The sequence below is a fragment of the Falco naumanni genome, chromosome 9 (assembly GCF_017639655.2).
Source record: "Falco naumanni isolate bFalNau1 chromosome 9, bFalNau1.pat, whole genome shotgun sequence".
NCBI classification, from domain to species: Eukaryota; Metazoa; Chordata; class Aves; order Falconiformes; family Falconidae; genus Falco; species Falco naumanni.
The window spans coordinates 30,041,119-30,058,026 of NC_054062.1; the positions used below are offsets into that span (position 1 = coordinate 30,041,119).

The following is a 16,908-nucleotide window of genomic DNA, read 5'->3' on the forward strand; positions in this document are numbered from 1 at the left end:
CAAGAGTGAAGATGAGTCTGATTGTGATTAAAGCTTCTCATTTTTGCTTGCACAGATGCTGTTAAAGGAATATTGGGCTGTAGTGTCTGCTTCCTGCTCTGCTGGCCTTTGAGTGCCAGCTGCGGTGGTCTCTATTAAAGCTGCGCAGTGCTGGTCTGAGCCTTGCTGCAGGGTTCAGGTTCTCCAGACCTCTCCTAGCCCATCCATATTGATTTCTTCAAATCTGGCCAGTGTTTCTCTGCATTAAAATCTCCTGGTGTGTCCCTTCACAGCCTTTTCAGTTTATGTTGGCAAGATAGACCACTTGGTCTTTTTTCCTTATTCTGTCTGGTTTGGTCTTTGCTCCCCTGTGACGAACAGCTGTTTGCTTAACTGTGATTTTTATGTCTAGAAGGACTTCTTTGTCCTTGGAGTCCTCAAGAAAGCTGACCTCCATGACAAGCTGACCCAATCAAATCCCAGTGCAGGGAAAAGTCATACGGAGCCAGCCAGGCACAGCCTTGAGATCCAGTAAAAACAAATCCACCCGGCTTGTGAGTCCATCTTGCCCCCAGAGGAGGAATGAAGGACCACTCGTGGGCTCTCCTTGCTGTGTACCATGGATGAACCTGCCTCTCAAACACCGCTAGAAACCCAGCCGGCGCAGACCCGAGTGGCGTGCTTGCTGTGCCAAGAGCAGCGCCGCCTCCTCCACCACTCGCCCTCGCTGTATGATGGATGTGTTTGAGGCAGGAGCAGCTGGCACAGCTTGTTCTCTTGGGAATAGCCAGGGCAGCTTCCCAGGCCATCGGGGACCCTGCAGGGTGTGGGAAGGAAATGAGAGGCCCATGGTGTGGTGGTTACCCAGCCTCCCGTGCAGGTCTGTAAGTGCGAGAGGGGACAAAGCTCTTATATAGCAAGGGTTAAGATATAGCTGGTGGGAACATTTCCATCAGGGCAGCTTTCCACTTTAAATAAATAAATAAACGCTGGCATGTGTAGATTCTGACAAAAGTCTAGACAGGAAAATATTGCTACAGCCATAAGATATTTCAGCTGATTTCACAGAAACATTTCTCCAAATTAAAGCATTAAAAGCTGTTTCAGCTCTTTTAAAATAAACACAAAAAGGAGAAAAGAAAAAAAAACCCCAAAACATTTCATATTTTACTCCTAAGCCTTAACATGTCACAGCAGCTAGTGCAAGCCCTGTGACAGTTTTACTGGGGCTGGTGTCACTGAAAGTTCTTAGCCTTCAATGTGCTGGTCCCATGTTAGTCTAGGAACGCTCCTTGACTCGTGCCGTGGGAGTCTGATATGGAACGGGGGACACCTCCCAAGCCTCTGCACAGGATGCTGCTGTATTGAGTTTTATTGTAAGGTGTGGGATGTGGCTATGTTTGTGGTGTGTGGGTTTTTTGTTGAGGTTTCGTGGTTTTTCTTTTTTGAGATAAGTTTTTTTGAAGGCAGAGAGGTGGAGGAGGGTTTGCTAAGATTTGAGAGTCTTGTTTTGCTGTGTCCCAGATTGGTAGAGATAGAGTCGGTAATAACGAGTGGCTTATTCTGTTACAGCAGAACTCACCAAGTCTTGGTGGAGTTTTACGCTGAGATATTACCTGGTTGTAATTTGTATGTTGTGTCTGTGCCAGAGGCCAAAATGTTAGCAGGGAAGGGTGTGTGTGTGGGGAGAAGCAGTGAAAAAATTACAATGAACTTTAGTCAGTGGGGTTGAATGCTTCCCTCACAAGGGAAGCCTTGTGTATTGAGCAACTTGATCTCTCCTTGTGAGATCATGTATGAAAAACAGGTTGAGCCATGTCTGAGGGCGTTGCCCCATGGAATTTGTAGGTAAGGATGATTTATACCTGCTTGTTCCCAGCACAGAGAGGCCAGTTACGTTCTGCAGCTTCCAGAGGGAACAACCCTCCTGAGGAGTACAGTTATTCCACTTTTCCAGGGGTAAGTTTATTGAAACAAATTTTTGGGTCTTCCTTTTCTCCCTCCACCCCCTTCAAATCTGAGATTCCCTTGACCGTGAGGTGTGATATGTGTGGTTCTCTTCATCAACAGACCCAGGTATCACTGCTGAGACTGCAATGGCGTGGTGGAGGGCCTGGGTAAGTAGAGGAAACATTGAAGTTAGACACCCTGATATTTTTTGGCACCCTAATAAGGTAACTTACAAGTTGCATCAGGCACTATGTGGGAATTAAATGTTTCCCTTTAAAAATCAGCAAGATCTATTTACTGGTTTTCTGGCTACAAAATAGCATTCAGCACTTCAAGAAGCTTGATTAAGGAAGGTGTTAACATGACTGGCTTTAAGGAGAGCAGGGTCTCCCTGGTCAGTTGGTTGAGAGTGCTGCAGGGGAGTGTGAGCCTCTGTGCATGGGGAGACGGTACTGGGGAACCGCAAAGTTCACAGCTGAAGCCTGCAAGCTCTGGGCTCCTTGTCCGCTCCCTTCCCTTGTGGCACTGAGTTCAGGGCACTGGCCTGTCCCCATTTTCATCCCCAGCTGTGCTGGCAGGCTGTGGTCAGAGGGAGATGTGGTCAAGCCACATTGTTTTTGGTGGGTTTTTAATATTGCAATGACAATGTGAACATGAACACCCTGTCTGTCTGCTAGAAGCCAGAAATGCCGTGTATGTTCTCTTTCAGACTCTTGTGGCTTTGGGAGGTATGTGGCAGGATGCAGGGGGGGATGCTCATGAGGTGTGTGGGGGCAGCCTGTAGGGTACAGCTGGCGCCAGGCAGCAGGCAGCTCTGGCAACGTGCACAGCTCTGCTGCCATCCATGGCAGTTCTCCCATTAGCTTCTGTGGAAGGCCAGGTTTACCCTCAGGCTTGGACTCCAGATAAACCAAAGCCTACAAGAGACCTACTGGAGACATGCGGTGGAGGAATACTGGTAGAGGAGTCTTCTTTCCCACCCAGCCCCTGCCCAGCACCACTGCCAGTAGTGCATGGGCTTCTCTGGACTGTTTTTGTTGTCACTGTGGAAAGATTTGTCCCAGAGCCCCCTCCCACTCCATGTTGTGAGGAGGCCTTCAGGAGGCTCAGGGGGGACCTTGTTGCTCTCTACAGCTGCCTGAAAGGGGCTGTAGGCAGGTGGGGGTCGGTCTCTTCTCCCAGGTAACAAGCAACAGGACAAGAGGAAATGGCCTCAAGCTGTGCCAGGGGAGGTTTAGATTGGGTATTAGGAAAACTTTTGTCACTGAAAGGGTGGTGAAGCATTGGACCAGGCTGCCCAGGGATGTGGTGAAATCACCATCCCTGGAAGTATTCAAAAAAAGTGTTGATGTGGTGCTTAGAGGCATGGCTTAGTGGTGGACTTGGCAGTATTGGGTTAACGGTTGGACTTGATGATCTCAAAGGTGTTTTCCAACCTAAATGACTCTGTGATTCATGTTTCAGCAGCCCGTGCAAGGGGTGAGCCTGCATCAAGGCTCCAGTGCTGGCGCTCCTCTGCCAAGCTGGAGCATTGGCAGTCCTGGTGCTGGTGGCTGAGCGAGGCCAGGGCAAGGGGCCTGTGCTGCCACACACCGGCAAAGGTACCCGGGAAGTGCAGGAGAGCTGTCTTGCGGTGTATTGTATTACCCCCGGTGCAATGTATCATCAAGGAGTGAGAAACCACTTTGCATAGACATGACCATTTTTCAGGTCCTCAGTTATAGTTTTGTAACCGAGGGGTGGGAGCTGGAGAAAAAGAACAAACTAAACCCAAAAAACTTCTGGGGTGGGGAATACCAGACTAAAGCCTACCCCCCTTCAGCAGGCATCAGAATGGAAACTTCCCTATCTCAAAACATATCATAATGATTCCCTGCCCCCCGAAAGATTAAAACTGTAATCTTCTTTTCTGATTATTTCCATCTGCCTCCCCATCTCCTTTTGCAAGTTTAGTATAGTGAAATGGATTTTTTTTCCAAAACTTGGGTAGCTCTTACTTTTAAATTTTCCCTTTCTGCTGATCTGTTCCCCTCTACACCTCAAGCTGAAAACCGTTTGAAAACTTAGAGGGAGAAAAGGAGAAAAGCCCTTGAAAGCTCCAGTGATCTCTTACCTGTCAGTGTTGTAGAGGATGGGGCATGAGAAAAAGATGAGAGGGCAAAGGAAGGGTGGTAAAAAAAATTGTTGTGGTTTTCTAAGCCCTTCATAAAAAATACTGTTCAAAACCAAAAAGAATTTAAAAATGTCAAACTCTTTCAGAAACTTTCTACTGAAAAAACTAGTAACCCCACCTGTCCCCAGCTTTTCAACGAACTAGTGATTAGGTTTGAAAATATTCTGGTAGGAAAACCTTTTATCACCCTCCCCTTCATTTTTTGTAAAACTTTTCACAGCATCAGCTGCAAGGTACTCTGATTCCATTGCTTTGTTGCCAGTTATTAGTCTTCACATGGGAGTTATGCAGATGCCTTGAGTAGTTTCAATTAGGTAATTGTAGGATCAATTCATCTAGGGAAACAAGACCAAACTGAACAGGATTTCTCTGAAGACCTGTTGTGATCGTACCTGTGCTGGAACAATTATGTACACAGAGAATGAGGTGTATGAGTGAGTCACAGGTGTGCTACTTGAGCCAAGATAGGCTGGGAATGTTTATTGGAATTAGGATCAAAAAAGACCATTGCTTAATCTCTTTCCACTGTCTCCAAATGAAAGCTCAGCTTTGCACTCCATCTTTCACCGAGTCACCAGGCATGAGTCCAGAGTGTTTCTTTTGCATAGTTCTTGCATGGAGCTAGAGAGGGTCGTCAACCTTTTTCAGAGCAGAATCAGATGGATGAGTGTAACCTTTCCAGGGCAGCTGTGATGGTGCTGGCTGACTCCACAGGCAGCCAGAAAAGGAGCACTTGCAAGGGTCCTGCCAGCTCAGCCAAACTCTATTCCAGGCTGGTCATGCACCATGGTGCAATTGGGGGTGGCCATGCTGTAGTCCGTCACTGCTCTTTCTGCAGTGACAGCTTCACCACAGCCTTAAACTTGCTGCTCAGTTATCATTGGGATTCAAAGCTTCACCTATGGAGAAGCTTCCTGTCAATACCATCTGCTTTACAGCTGGTCTTTCTGCTGGGAGCAAGGCGTGGTAGCACAGGAGTCTGTCTCTGCACTAGCTGTAAAGCAAACTTCCCCAGATCTTGCTGATCGATGAACGTACTGCATCTCTTGACACTTGTCACTGCCTTTTGGTTGCTCGTCACTGCTCCCAGAGCCTGGCTGGCAAAGGGGCCAGCATGCAAATGTGTGCCAGCTGTGTCGACTGGTCAAGCACTCAACAAGGACACCTGAGCTGGTTTGCCCACAGCCAGCCTGAGCATCTGTGCAGCACAACGCAGCCACGCTTCAGCTGCGGCGCTAGGCTGGACCTGGCATTTGTTGACAGACACTCCAGAGCACACAGCCATCAATCTTCCAGCGTCTCATTAAAAAACAGGAATGCAGGTCCTGAAGGGAATTTCCACAACCTTTTCTACCTTGGCAAGGATTGTTTGAAGGCTTTGCCTTCTGGGGAGGCTTTTCTTTTTCTCTGGGAAGGGTTTGGATGACCTGGAAGGACTCTAGAAGAGGGGTAGAACCCTCTTTCACACAGGAAACGAGCAGAAGGGATTTGCGTCATAGCAGGAGGCTGCTGGGTGGCACTTGGTGGTCCATGTTAAGCAAGTCAGATGGGATGACCACAGTGATCCCTTCTGGTCTGCAAGCTCTGATTTCAGGGTGGTTTTTATCTGACTGTGAAGCCATGCCCATTGAAAACTCCATCAGATCAGACTGATATCATTAGCTCAATATTAACCCTATCCCTGCAATAAATTTATGAGAATATAGTAGTTTCCTGGGGCAACATAAACCTCTCTGCTGCTAAGAAAGTGAAAATTGTGTCCGTTACTGGAATAAAGTGATGATGACTCTTTGTGCCTAGCCACTTGTGTACTCCCCTGTTGATAGGACTCTGTTGTTAGGGATGCATCGATACCTTCAAGCCACTCCATTGAAGTTGTTGTTAAATTAAAGCTCTGAGCCTGGGTTCTGGTTGATGACCCCACTACCTTGTGGTGACTGGAATAAGCCTCAGCCATGTCTTTCTGCCCTGGGACTCTGGCACTGGAAACACCTTAGATGTCTGTCTGGAGGGTTCCTGTGTAGATGGCCCTCGGTTCAGGGAGAACATCAAACCTGCATTCCTCCAGATGGATCTCTTCCTTCAAAGTAGTCTCTTGGCCCAAATCCTTCTAGTAGAAATGCTTCCTTCTTGAATTCAGCTGTGTAGAAGTGCAGCAGCAGCAGAATAAAGCTGTTGCTTAGAAAAATGGTCTGTGAGAGCATGGGTATTCCATGAAATCAAACAACTATGTGTAAAAACTACTCTGCACCAAACCACTGGGAAATGCAGCATGATACAGCAACATACACGTTGTGAAGCATTGTATTTAAGGGGTGAATAGGGAAGTCTAGTCTACCCAGCTTTTTCTGCCAGACTGTCTGACCTAGTGACTGTTGCAGTGGTGTCGGTCATGCTTTGCACTTCACGTCGGCGTCAGGAGCCAAAGGCTGGTACAGGCAGGTGGAGGCAGGAAAATTGTGTTCTCTTTGGAGCTCTGCTGAGAGACCTTGAACCACTCCCTTCGCTCTTCTGTGCATTCCCCATGTGCAGGCAAAAAATAATGTTAACGTACTTCCAAAATACTTTTTCTTCAGCTGGTGAAAAACAGTGACGAAAAGTACTGTATATTTTTTTCCCCTCTTCTTTCAGAATGAAGCAGAGGGCAAGTCCACGATAGGTGCTTTAAACTTTGATCCCGTACCTGATGCCCAGACTCTGTACAAGGCCATGAAAGGGCTTGGTGAGTTGACTCCAACCGCATCTGTAAAGCCTCTGTTCTGCTTAGATCTGCCACGATGAAAGCCATTCCTTAAGAAAATTGCAGTCAAAGCTATCACTTTGTTAATGTGGAAAATGAAAAATTAAAGTTTCCTCAGTGCATACATAAACTTCTACATGAAGAAAATGAAGTAAAGGAGGATGTCTGAATATTCAAATTGGGATTTTGGACCAGTCTCAACTTATTCTGTACACTGTGTTTATGGCTTATTATTGTTCTTCACAGGGACTGATGAACAGGCTATAATTGATGTCCTAACCAAGAGGAGCAATAGGCAGCGTCAGGAGATTGCCAAATCCTTCAAAGGACAGTTTGGAAAGGTTCTTCCAAAACAAAGCCATTTTCAATCATTGTTGCACTATGTGGGATCTAGTCAATGGGTGTACATTTCATCTTGCAAGGGTGATGCAAACAATATGCAGGTCTTCTGCAAATAATTAGAGTAATATTTATCTCTAACACCTGGGATGAATGTATGAAATTAATTTTTGGTCAAAGAAACTGGTTTTCCCCCAAAGACTAATTTTTTTAAAAATGCATTTTGCCCAGAAATACTTCTTAAAAATCTAATTTAACTTAAAGTGTGATTTCTTCTTGTTTTTGAAGATGTAACAAAAAATGATACCTTTTGAAATGGTATTTTGAGTAAAATACTGGTTTGGAGCCCTTTAAAATGCCAAAGAAAGTTCTATTTAAAGACTTATTTAATTATAGTTGTTTGGCAATTCTGAAAATGACAGCAAACTGTGGTTATTGACAACCGTGTTTTCCTGTGGTTATCTTTCTGTCTCTGGTAAAAATCTTACTTTTATTGGGAAAACTTTTCCACCAACAAACTCTGCCACCAACCCCTACTCTGTAGTCTCCAATGACCTTTGCTGGAAAGGAGACTGCTGTGCAAGGGCTCAGAAAGGGAAGCAAATGTGAGGGTGTGGCGAGTATGGGACAATGAGTAGAGGGCTTCCATCCCACTAAACCAGGGTGTTTCATACCCTAAAAACCCCTGCACTATAGTGAAAGTTTGAAATCTGTCTTCAAACAGACTGGACGCCTGGTTCTGCAGAAGTCCTGGGTGCAGGTTTATATGCAAGCTTTGGGAATTGGCTCGCTCTGAAGCTGTGTCCCTTGCTCAATCCAGCCTTCAGCTGCCTAGTTCTGCTCAGAGTAAAGCAGGGTGGAGGAAGAGCTTAACCTTCCCTGCTCTGCTGCAGAATTAATTAGTACCTGGGGGAAGCTTGCATACTGGGACAACAGGGAATGTGGAAGGCCCTAGACAAATCCCATTTTGGAGTTAGGTGCCTTTTTGAGTCCCAGGACCTTTTCTAATAAACTATCAGCATGATACTGTCATTCAGCTTCATTGCTGTAGGCTGTGGGGATGGAAATGGCACTGGGTACCAAAAAGATCCGGTGAGGTTTTTTGTGTCACTGTGTGATGTGTGTTTAACAGGACCTGATTGAAAGCCTGAAGTCTGAACTGAGTGGCAACTTTGAGAGGCTCATTGTAGCTCTCATGTACACCCCGTTCAAGTATGATGCCAAGGAGCTCTATGATGCCATGAAGGTAAGGGTGCTGCTATTTCAGCCGTAGCGCAGACAGCGCTCGTTTCCTGTAACTGTGCTTATTAATGCAAGTGGTAATAACTGGACTGTTAAGTGATTACATTTGTTATTAGCAGCTGGCTTTAAGAAATAGTTAATTGTACTGTTAATGCATATTCTGAGGGGGGAATGCTGCTTTAATATTTAGGGCTGTAGGAGAGTTTCTGTACATAGGTGTCTCATAAAGCCTGGGGAATGCAGCAGCAAAACTAAATTCGGCTTTAACATGGAATGAACATCCACATATTACAGTTTTCAGTTAAACGTCTCCTCGCTGCTTTCTGCAGTGCCTGTGCTGAACCGAGCTCAGTGACACAAAGCTATTGCCCTGATGCACCGCCTGAGACATGAAACCTTTAATAAAGGCAAGAAGTGGTGGTGTGAGGGCCAGGCTGGGGTTGGCTGGGGTCCTACCTATTCATACAGCATCTTTTCAAGTTTCAGATGCAGAGAGATCTATTAAAATGGTACAAAGATGGACTGACTAGACAAGCATTGGTGTCCCTGCATCCCTCTAATGCTGTCTGTCATCAAAGATCCAAGTCTGGAAGTGCACTGCAGAAGTGCAGGGTTACATAAAATCATCCTGTGTGAATTAGGCACCTCAGTAAAAGAAACCATGTTCAAACCAAATGTGGTTTGTGTCTCCAGCTTTCATCATGACAGTTTCCCACAGCTCAGCAGACAGCCTAACACATTGCTGCCACCCAACTCCTCACTTGCATCTTCTTTATATATACTTCTCTAGCAATAAAGTCCACTCCATGATGAGATGCCTTTCTCCACCTTTATTTCTCCATTATGTTTTCTATTACAGGGTGTGGGAACAAGTGAAGATGTTATCATAGAGATCCTGGCATCCCGGACAAAATCTCAGATCAAAGAGATAATCAAGGCCTACAAAGAAGGTAAAGTGCCTGGGGCTCTGATTTGTGTGGTCGGAGCAATGTGTGACTGCCTGATTGCACAGCAGGAATGCTGTAACCAGCTAGCACTGTCAGCAGGAAAATGGGATTTTTAAGAGCAAGAAGGCACACCTTAAATCTGCTTTCAGCCTGGAAAACAGAACATGGCTATGCTGAAAGAATTTGAAAATCTATTTCTAGGTCTCCATTCAGTTACAGAAAAAGGTCAGCAAATCACAAATTTAGTTCAGCTTGGCCACACAGCTATTGTCAGAACACAAACAGAGCTATAGCTATGCACGTGGCTTTTTCTCCCCATTAAATACACTTTAGATGAGAATTTATCAAATACATATTTGTAAATAGTTGGTATCAATTTGGTCCCTGAAACTACATCTCTAACATTAGCCTTGGACATCAGTGGAGCTAGGGATGACTCAGTTGGATGCAAACACCAACCTGGGTATCGCTGAGGGTGAGAACTGGTCTCAGCCCTGTGTTTTTCCCTAGCAGCCTTCGTGGTTAGTCAGGCTACTGTTTGTCTTTGGATGACTGGTAATATCCTGACTACATCACCCAAATAAATCTTTCCCTTGTCTTTCTCTTTCCCTTGGGTAGAATATGGTTCTGATCTTGAGGAAGACATAAAATCGGAAACAAGTGGTCACTTCGAACAGATCCTGGTTTGCCTTCTTCAGGTAATGCTAGAGAAGAAAAATGAGGTTATAAAGTTCACGTTTTGGAGACATGGAATAGAAGAGGCAATACAGTCATGATCACCACATAAAAGGCAGAGACAAACATGTCACTTGGACTGGATCTGTGTTTCAGCTTCAGTGTGCCTGAAGCAAGGAGCCCTCCCTTCCTTAGCAGCACGGAGAGCTGGGAGCTTACAGTCAGCTCTGCAGCAGGTAGAGATCTCACTTTTACACGTGTGTAAGGCAATTGCACTCTGCAAGGGCCTTAGAAAACAATACTCCTCAACCGTGATTCACCACCCTTCCACAGTCTGTGCCCTCAATGCTGAGTGCATTTGGATGCATTTATCCTGTCACATTTCCCGAATTTTCTTCCCTAGCAGCAGAATAACTTAGTAATTATTTGACTCTCCTTCATATGACTGATTTCAGTGCCTTTCAGTGAGGGCCTTGGCACTTGTGCTACCTGAATGAGTACTCTGCAGAAATAGATAGCTGAGAAGGACACTCGATCTTTGCCCAGAAGGACACTCGATCTTTGCCCAGAATGTGTACTGTGATCCTTATATATGGAAGAACCTTCATGAGACAAAATGGTTGCCTTTCTCTTTCCTCCCGCAGGGTGAGAGGGACAATGCCACTCTCTATGTGGACACAGCGCTGGCTCTCCAGGATGCAGAGGTACTCTCCAATGCAGTGATCAGTGGTATGCCTGTAGCCCACCTGTCTTGAACTTCAGAGCGCTTCAGTGGGCAGCAGAGTCCTGGAGTCACAATAGTTTGGGGAAGGCTGGTCTTCAAGCAGAAGCAACTTGGGATTCTTCAGTTTTGCCTGCACTGCTAAGCCTTGATGTTCCAAAGAGAAGTGATGAGAGCTGGGCTTGGGCTCAGCTGCTTTTGATGTGTGAAAGTACACGGGTGTGGTGGAGGGGGAGAGCAAAGAATAGATAAGAAACCGCAGAAATATTCTTGGCTCCTCCAGCTGCTGCAGGAGGGATGGAAAGGGTGGAGACAGTGACTGCTCCAATTTGACTAGAAGACGTGGTCAGGGTTCATAATCAACCATTCTAGAAGAGTCTAGTTCACACAGTGGTTTTGGTCACTTCAAACCCCTTTACCTAGCAAGGCCTTAAGCCAAACTGCTCCTTTACCAGCTGCACATACAGAACATTGCTCTAACAGTTGTGTGTTCGATTACAGACTCTCTATGCTGCTGGGGAGAAGATACGGGGCACTGATGAGATGCAGTTCATCACCATCTTGTGCTCAAGGAGTGCCACTCACTTGCTTAAAGGTATGGAGCGAGCCCAAACGCCCAAGCCTCTGAAATGAGAAACCACTCTAGCAAAAAAGAAGAGACAGGGCTATAGATGGGAGAGATGGCTCCGAAAGAAACACCTGAGTGTCTCCTAATCCTTGGTCACTCAGTGACCAAAAAGCTGTCAGCAGCTTCCATGAAAACTTATGAAGACTTAGTGCTGCTGAAAATCAGGTGACTTATCTAGGAGTCCTTATGCAGCGGTGATGGCTGGATGGGATAACAGTTTTTGTAAACCCAAGGCGAGAGGGAGAGAGAATCTCTTTCTAACCAGGTGGGAGCATGGAACGGACAGACCCGTGAGCTCTTGGATGTGGGTTTCTCTGGGGCAAAAAGATCACGGAAAAAGTACCTGATTATTCAATACTGGAGCATCACAAGGTGCACCCTGTGTTCCTGTCCCAAGTTCTGCTGACGGTGCCAGAGGCTGCCGGGAGGGCAGACACTAACCCAGCTCCGGCTAAGGGAGCCTCAGCTCCGCACTGCCCTGAGCAGCAGAGACCTGGCCTTGTCATCTCTAGACTTTTGAAGCAGTCCAAGGCTCTGACTAAGAGATTTTGTTATGTCAGCTGAATCTAAGCATATCTAGTACTGTGCAAATCAGCTGGATCTAAACTGACAAATGTAGCTGGTGATAAATTAGGTATGCCTGAGCTTTTTTCAAGCTGAGGTCTTCTGAGGCTGTTTTCCAGGCCCTGGAGGCCAGCTCCCCCTTGTGTTTGAAATGTAAGCTCCCAGCATCAGTTAGAAAACGAACCCAAAAAAAGTGGTCTCTAGTCTTTGGCTGTGTCTGCCTTAAAGAGCTGAATTTCATCTAGTTTGTGGTCAGGATGCAAGCCATCTCTGGGACCTACTGTATCACGGGGCAAGTAATTTTCTCTGTGCTATGGCAGCCTGTAATTGTTGCTGCTATTTATTTTTTTTGTTTTTAACACGGAGAGTATGCCTGAGTTGAGACTGCTGTATCCATCTGTCTATTCTGTGGTATTGCCTTTCCCCAAAGTATGAGTGTTAATGTTTAAGTATCTGATCTTGAATGCTGAGCAAACTTCATTAAGATGTCCATCACATTGCTTAACAGTTTTCCTTCTCTGTTAGTCTGAAAGCTAGGAATCAAAACTGAGATCTGTAATTCTGAACCCTGGTGCACCCAGAGTGTATAATGTAAACAAAAACTCTGTTGCTGAGCTTTTATGAATGTGGGAGTTCAAATTTCTTCAAATCTGCACCTGTTTTGCTCATTTTTTCTGAGGTGGTTGGTTTTTTTTAAAAAAATTGTGGTTGAAATAACAAGTTCTCCCAAACTGTTGTCATCATTTAAAGGTCCAAGGGCCATGAGCAGCATAGTCCTAGATTTCATTTGGTTTTATTTTGTTATTATTTTGAAGTTAGTGACATCAACAAACACAAGACCAAATGATAGGTTTGTACCTAACCTTCTGCTGCCTGCTTCATTTGTGTGGTTAAAGGCAGCAACAAAGGGTCAGGCTTCCAAATGAATACAAGGTAACTGAACTTGCATTTTCAAATGAAGGCAAGGAATTAAGACCCATGAATGGGCTGGGTTTTTGTGAACATTGCCATCCACTTTTGTAGCTGATTTCTGGGCTTGACTAGAGTCTCCTGAAGTTGGTGCAAATGTGGCCATTGCTGTAGTGGTATCTGTGTTTTCCTATCACCACACAAGCAATACCTGTAAATATGGGGCACAAAATGCCTGAGCGGTTGCTTGGTAGAAAAAAATTTAAGTTCTCTGTGTTTCAAACAGTGTTTGAAGAATACCAGAAACTGGCCGGTAAGAGCATAGAGGACTCTATCCAGAGTGAAACTCATGGCTCGCTTGAGGATGCCATGCTGGCTATTGGTAAGAGCAGCTACGTTTCTCTTCCTTTTGTCTGAGCCTGCTGCCTTTTTCCTGCAGCAGTTGACTGTTATCACAGAATCATAGAACGGTTTGGGTCTCAAGCGACCTTAGAGACCTTCTAGTTCCAACCCTGACACCATGGGCAGGGACACCTTCCACTAGACCAGGTTGCTCAAAACCACATCCAGCCTGGCCTTGAGCACTTCATGGGATTGATCTACCTTTTATAAAGGTATCTGGCAGGAAGCAAAGTGTACCTCTTAGGTAAGATAAACTCAGATCCGAGAGGCACAATGATTTAATAGAAAGCATTCGAATCTGTTACCTGCTGCTCTGGACTGGATTTGATTCTTACTGAGCCTTTTCATGTGTCCAGTGAAATGCACCAGGAACGTCCATTGCTACTTTGCAGAGCGGCTGTACCATGCGTTAAAGGTAAGACTCTTCATTGTAACATACTGGACTTAACCTGTAACCTGGCTTTCACCAATTCAAATTAGAAGAGCCAAGATTTTGGCAAAATCCAGCAAGTTTAGTGCTATTGTTGCAATGCCTTCAAACATCTTGGGTAGAAAAGCACTCTTTAAGCTTGAGCTACCAAAACAGTCTGGCTTTTATGTCTTGGTAGTCTGTAAGGAGCTCAGTCCCGCTTTCTAGAAAATGGACAAAACTGCTGGAAGAGCCTTTTATAGGAGGATGATCATGGTGGAGTTTTGTCCATATTGTTAACTTAAATTATTTTCTTTTTAGGAAGTAATTCTCTCAATGGCTGTATAAAATGAAAGAGTTCCAAATGGGGACCTGTAAGGCATCTGCAGATTGTGCTGCTGTAACTCTTAACTGATATGTAAAAGATGTCAGCTCTCCCAGCTTTGTGGAAAGCTGAGATGACTGATTATTTTTGTTATTAACATGATCTTAATTTTCCTGTACATGGTTAAACAATATTGGTTGAAGCCAAGTGTTGCATGGGTGATGCTGCAGAAGGACAATGTATTCAGTGCCAATTTCCAAATCTGTAGCATGTTTGCTTTTGCATTTGACATGTGCAAAGACTTATAGCACACTTCCATGGTGGGCTTATGGTGTTGATGGTGGCCCCTGGGGGGTGGGTGGGTTGCTGGCCCTCCAAAAAGAGGAGCAGATGTGCTGCAGAGTATGTACCAAGCAATATTTGAAGGCTGCCATCTCCTGTGTCCTGGACCAGTTTGCAGCAGCTTATCCCTTGAACACCCACTACCATTGCAGACTGATATATCTGTTATTCCAGGGGGCTGGCACCGATGATGGGACCCTTATAAGAGTGATTGTTTCTCGGAGTGAAGTTGACCTAAATCTTATAAAGCCAGAATTCAAGCGTATGGCAGGAAAATCTCTCTCCAGTATGATTCTGGTAAGCAGCATCTTGATAATGATGGTTCTTAGCTGTCAGATACATTCCTAACGTGCCCAGCACTATGGGGTGCTTTCATGGTTGTTTTCAGTAAAACTCTCATTTCTGCTAAGATCATAGCTCTGCTTCATTAGGCCTATTAATAGTCATCTCCTTGAGAGACATATGCCTAAAAGGTGACTCTGACTGTATGGTCTGTAAGTGACTTGGGCAAAGTCAAACCTGAGGAGAGAATGCTCCAGGTTTTTCATGGACCCGACTCTGTATCCATGCACTTTGTGATCTCCTAAATGAATCTAGATTCACTTAAGCCTCCCTGTTACACCTTTCCCATGCTGCTGTGCCTTTTTCTCCTCTCTCTGCTGTCCTTAACTACCTCAGACCCATGCTGTACAAGTCAAAATGGTGCTGTGTGTGCTTTTTTGGTTTTCCTTTTGTTGTTGGTTGGGTGGTTTGGGTTGTTGGGTGTTTTTTTGGGGGGGGTGTGTGGCTTTTTTTGTTTGTTTGGGGGGTTTGTTTGTGGGGTGGTTGTTGTTGTTTGGTTTGGTTTTGTTAAGCTGACATCCCAGATGATGGCCTGGTCTGTACCGTGGTAAGATAAGTTTAGAAACTGAACCTTGTCAAAGCTTATTGTAGCTTTTGAGACTTGAGTCTCAGCTCTGGGTAAATGGCCCTCCCCTGTTAGGGCTGAAATGCTGGGTTTTACCATTTGTCCTAAGGACTCTGGGACATTCCTCTCCCCCAGTGCAAATGGCACTTAAGCCCTGTCCTTAGCAGTCCCCATGGGAAGTCTGGCTCTGTAATGAAGGGCCTTTCTTCTAATCAACACTGTCAGTGTCTGTCATGTTGATTAATGATCAGTCTTCAAGGGTCTGTACAGAATATTGATTCTTTCTGAGAAGTGGAACTGGCTTTACACCTGTCATCACAAAACATTCAAAGGGAGCAAATTTTTTATCTAGTGATATTCTCTGTAGTGATTCTCTAGACCAAAATGACCATATTTGTGGCTTTTAAAAACAAATCATGCGTCAGGGCCAACTGTACTGCCCTTTCTGTTCCTGTCAGAGAGGTGCTCTGGAACAAATACCCAGGGGTGCAAAATTTGAACCCAACAGGCTTGGTTGTCTTCATTCATGCTGACTTTGTGCTGCTCTGTGGGATGGAGCCCTGATGAACTGCTCACCTGGATTCCAAAGAAAAGAATTGGGCTTGATAAATGTTATTTCAGGTGGCAGCTACAAGCCTCATTTCTCCCTTCACTTTTGATGCTGTGTCAGCTGGCAGTAACTCTGCTGAAGTCAGGCTTGCTCTTTCCAAAGTCCTTTTCCTGTGCGGGCATGTTCCGTGGACTGACAGTGTCAACACTCGGAGCATGCAGAGGAACTTCCACACTCACTTTCTTTTCTTTTTTTTTCCTCCTCAGGATGACACCAGCGGTGATTACAAGACAGCTTTGCTGAATCTCTGTGGCAGTGACTGACAAAATCTAGGAGGAGGATCTGAAACAGATACAGAGAGAAAATCAACAGGGGACAAGGGTCTGAAGGTGTACATGTAGCAAACTCATTGATCCACGTGGGAAGAAAAAGATCAAATTAATGGTCATGACTTCCAAAGCTCTCTGAAGTACATGGGAGCTGTTAGCTTCCCCAACGTTTTTTCAAACACAAGTGGGAATGTTTCTTTTTTGTTTCCATTCTTTTCTGTGTGATTTCCCTTCTCTTTTAGTATGCTGTGATGGGTGGCACTTAGATGTGAAATTAAAGACGCTTTTTCAACCCTCTGTAGGTGTTTTGCAAGTCTGAACAGCCCTACAAAGCTTGGGCTGTCCTGAAGCCTTGTTAAGCCCACTAGGGCAAAGCAGTCCAGCACTGACCCTTTGATGCTAGCAGGGCAGGTCTGGAGGGAGCCCCAGATTATTAATGAAGCTTGAGGGCATGGGTCAGCGCGGAGAATTCAGTCCTAGGGGGCTGGTTTAGCAGCCTTGTCTGCATAACTTCAGCGCAGGCTCCCCGAGGAGCCGGGAATGGCAGAGCCAAAGGGGCTGTAAGCATGTGAAAGTTGAAAGCCGTGCCTCTGTTTTAATTCTTGCTTGTGCGAGTCTCCGCGGGGGCAGACCGGCAAGCCCAGGGGGGGACATCAGTGCCAGACTGTGGGGAAATCAAAGCTGGGGTGGATGTTTTGGTGAATATAGGATATCCCGCTCTTGGGAGCAGACCTGTTTCTGCTCCTAGTTTCACAGCAACTTTACACAAGTCAGTGG

The 16,908-nt window shown here is 45.4% G+C and overlaps 1 protein-coding gene across 1 annotated transcript; it reads left to right on the forward strand.

Moving 5' to 3' along the window:
• Positions 1-1,814: 1,814 nt before the first annotated feature.
• On the forward strand, positions 1,815-16,447 carry ANXA8L1 (annexin A8 like 1). Its single transcript, XM_040607523.1, has 13 exons — positions 1,815-1,938; positions 2,050-2,096; positions 6,734-6,824; positions 7,089-7,183; positions 8,314-8,427; positions 9,283-9,373; positions 9,989-10,068; positions 10,690-10,749; positions 11,268-11,361; positions 13,154-13,249; positions 13,626-13,684; positions 14,520-14,642; positions 16,069-16,447. Exons 2-13 carry the CDS (start codon positions 2,076-2,078, stop codon positions 16,123-16,125), a joined length of 981 nt encoding a protein of 326 aa, XP_040463457.1. The 5' UTR covers positions 1,815-1,938; positions 2,050-2,075; the 3' UTR covers positions 16,126-16,447.
• Positions 16,448-16,908: the final 461 nt, after the last annotated feature.

What these genes read in the sequence shown, in the direction of transcription:
- ANXA8L1 (XM_040607523.1), top strand. Translation starts at nt 2,076, where the DNA reads ATGGCGTGGTGGAGGGCCTGG. An exon ending in TCCTGGTTTGCCTTCTTCAG is followed by an intron (nt 10,069 to 10,689) that starts GTAATGCTAGAG and finishes TTCCTCCCGCAG; the next exon opens with GGTGAGAGGGACAATGCCAC. An exon ending in GGATGCCATGCTGGCTATTG is followed by an intron (nt 13,250 to 13,625) that starts GTAAGAGCAGCT and finishes TCATGTGTCCAG; the next exon opens with TGAAATGCACCAGGAACGTC.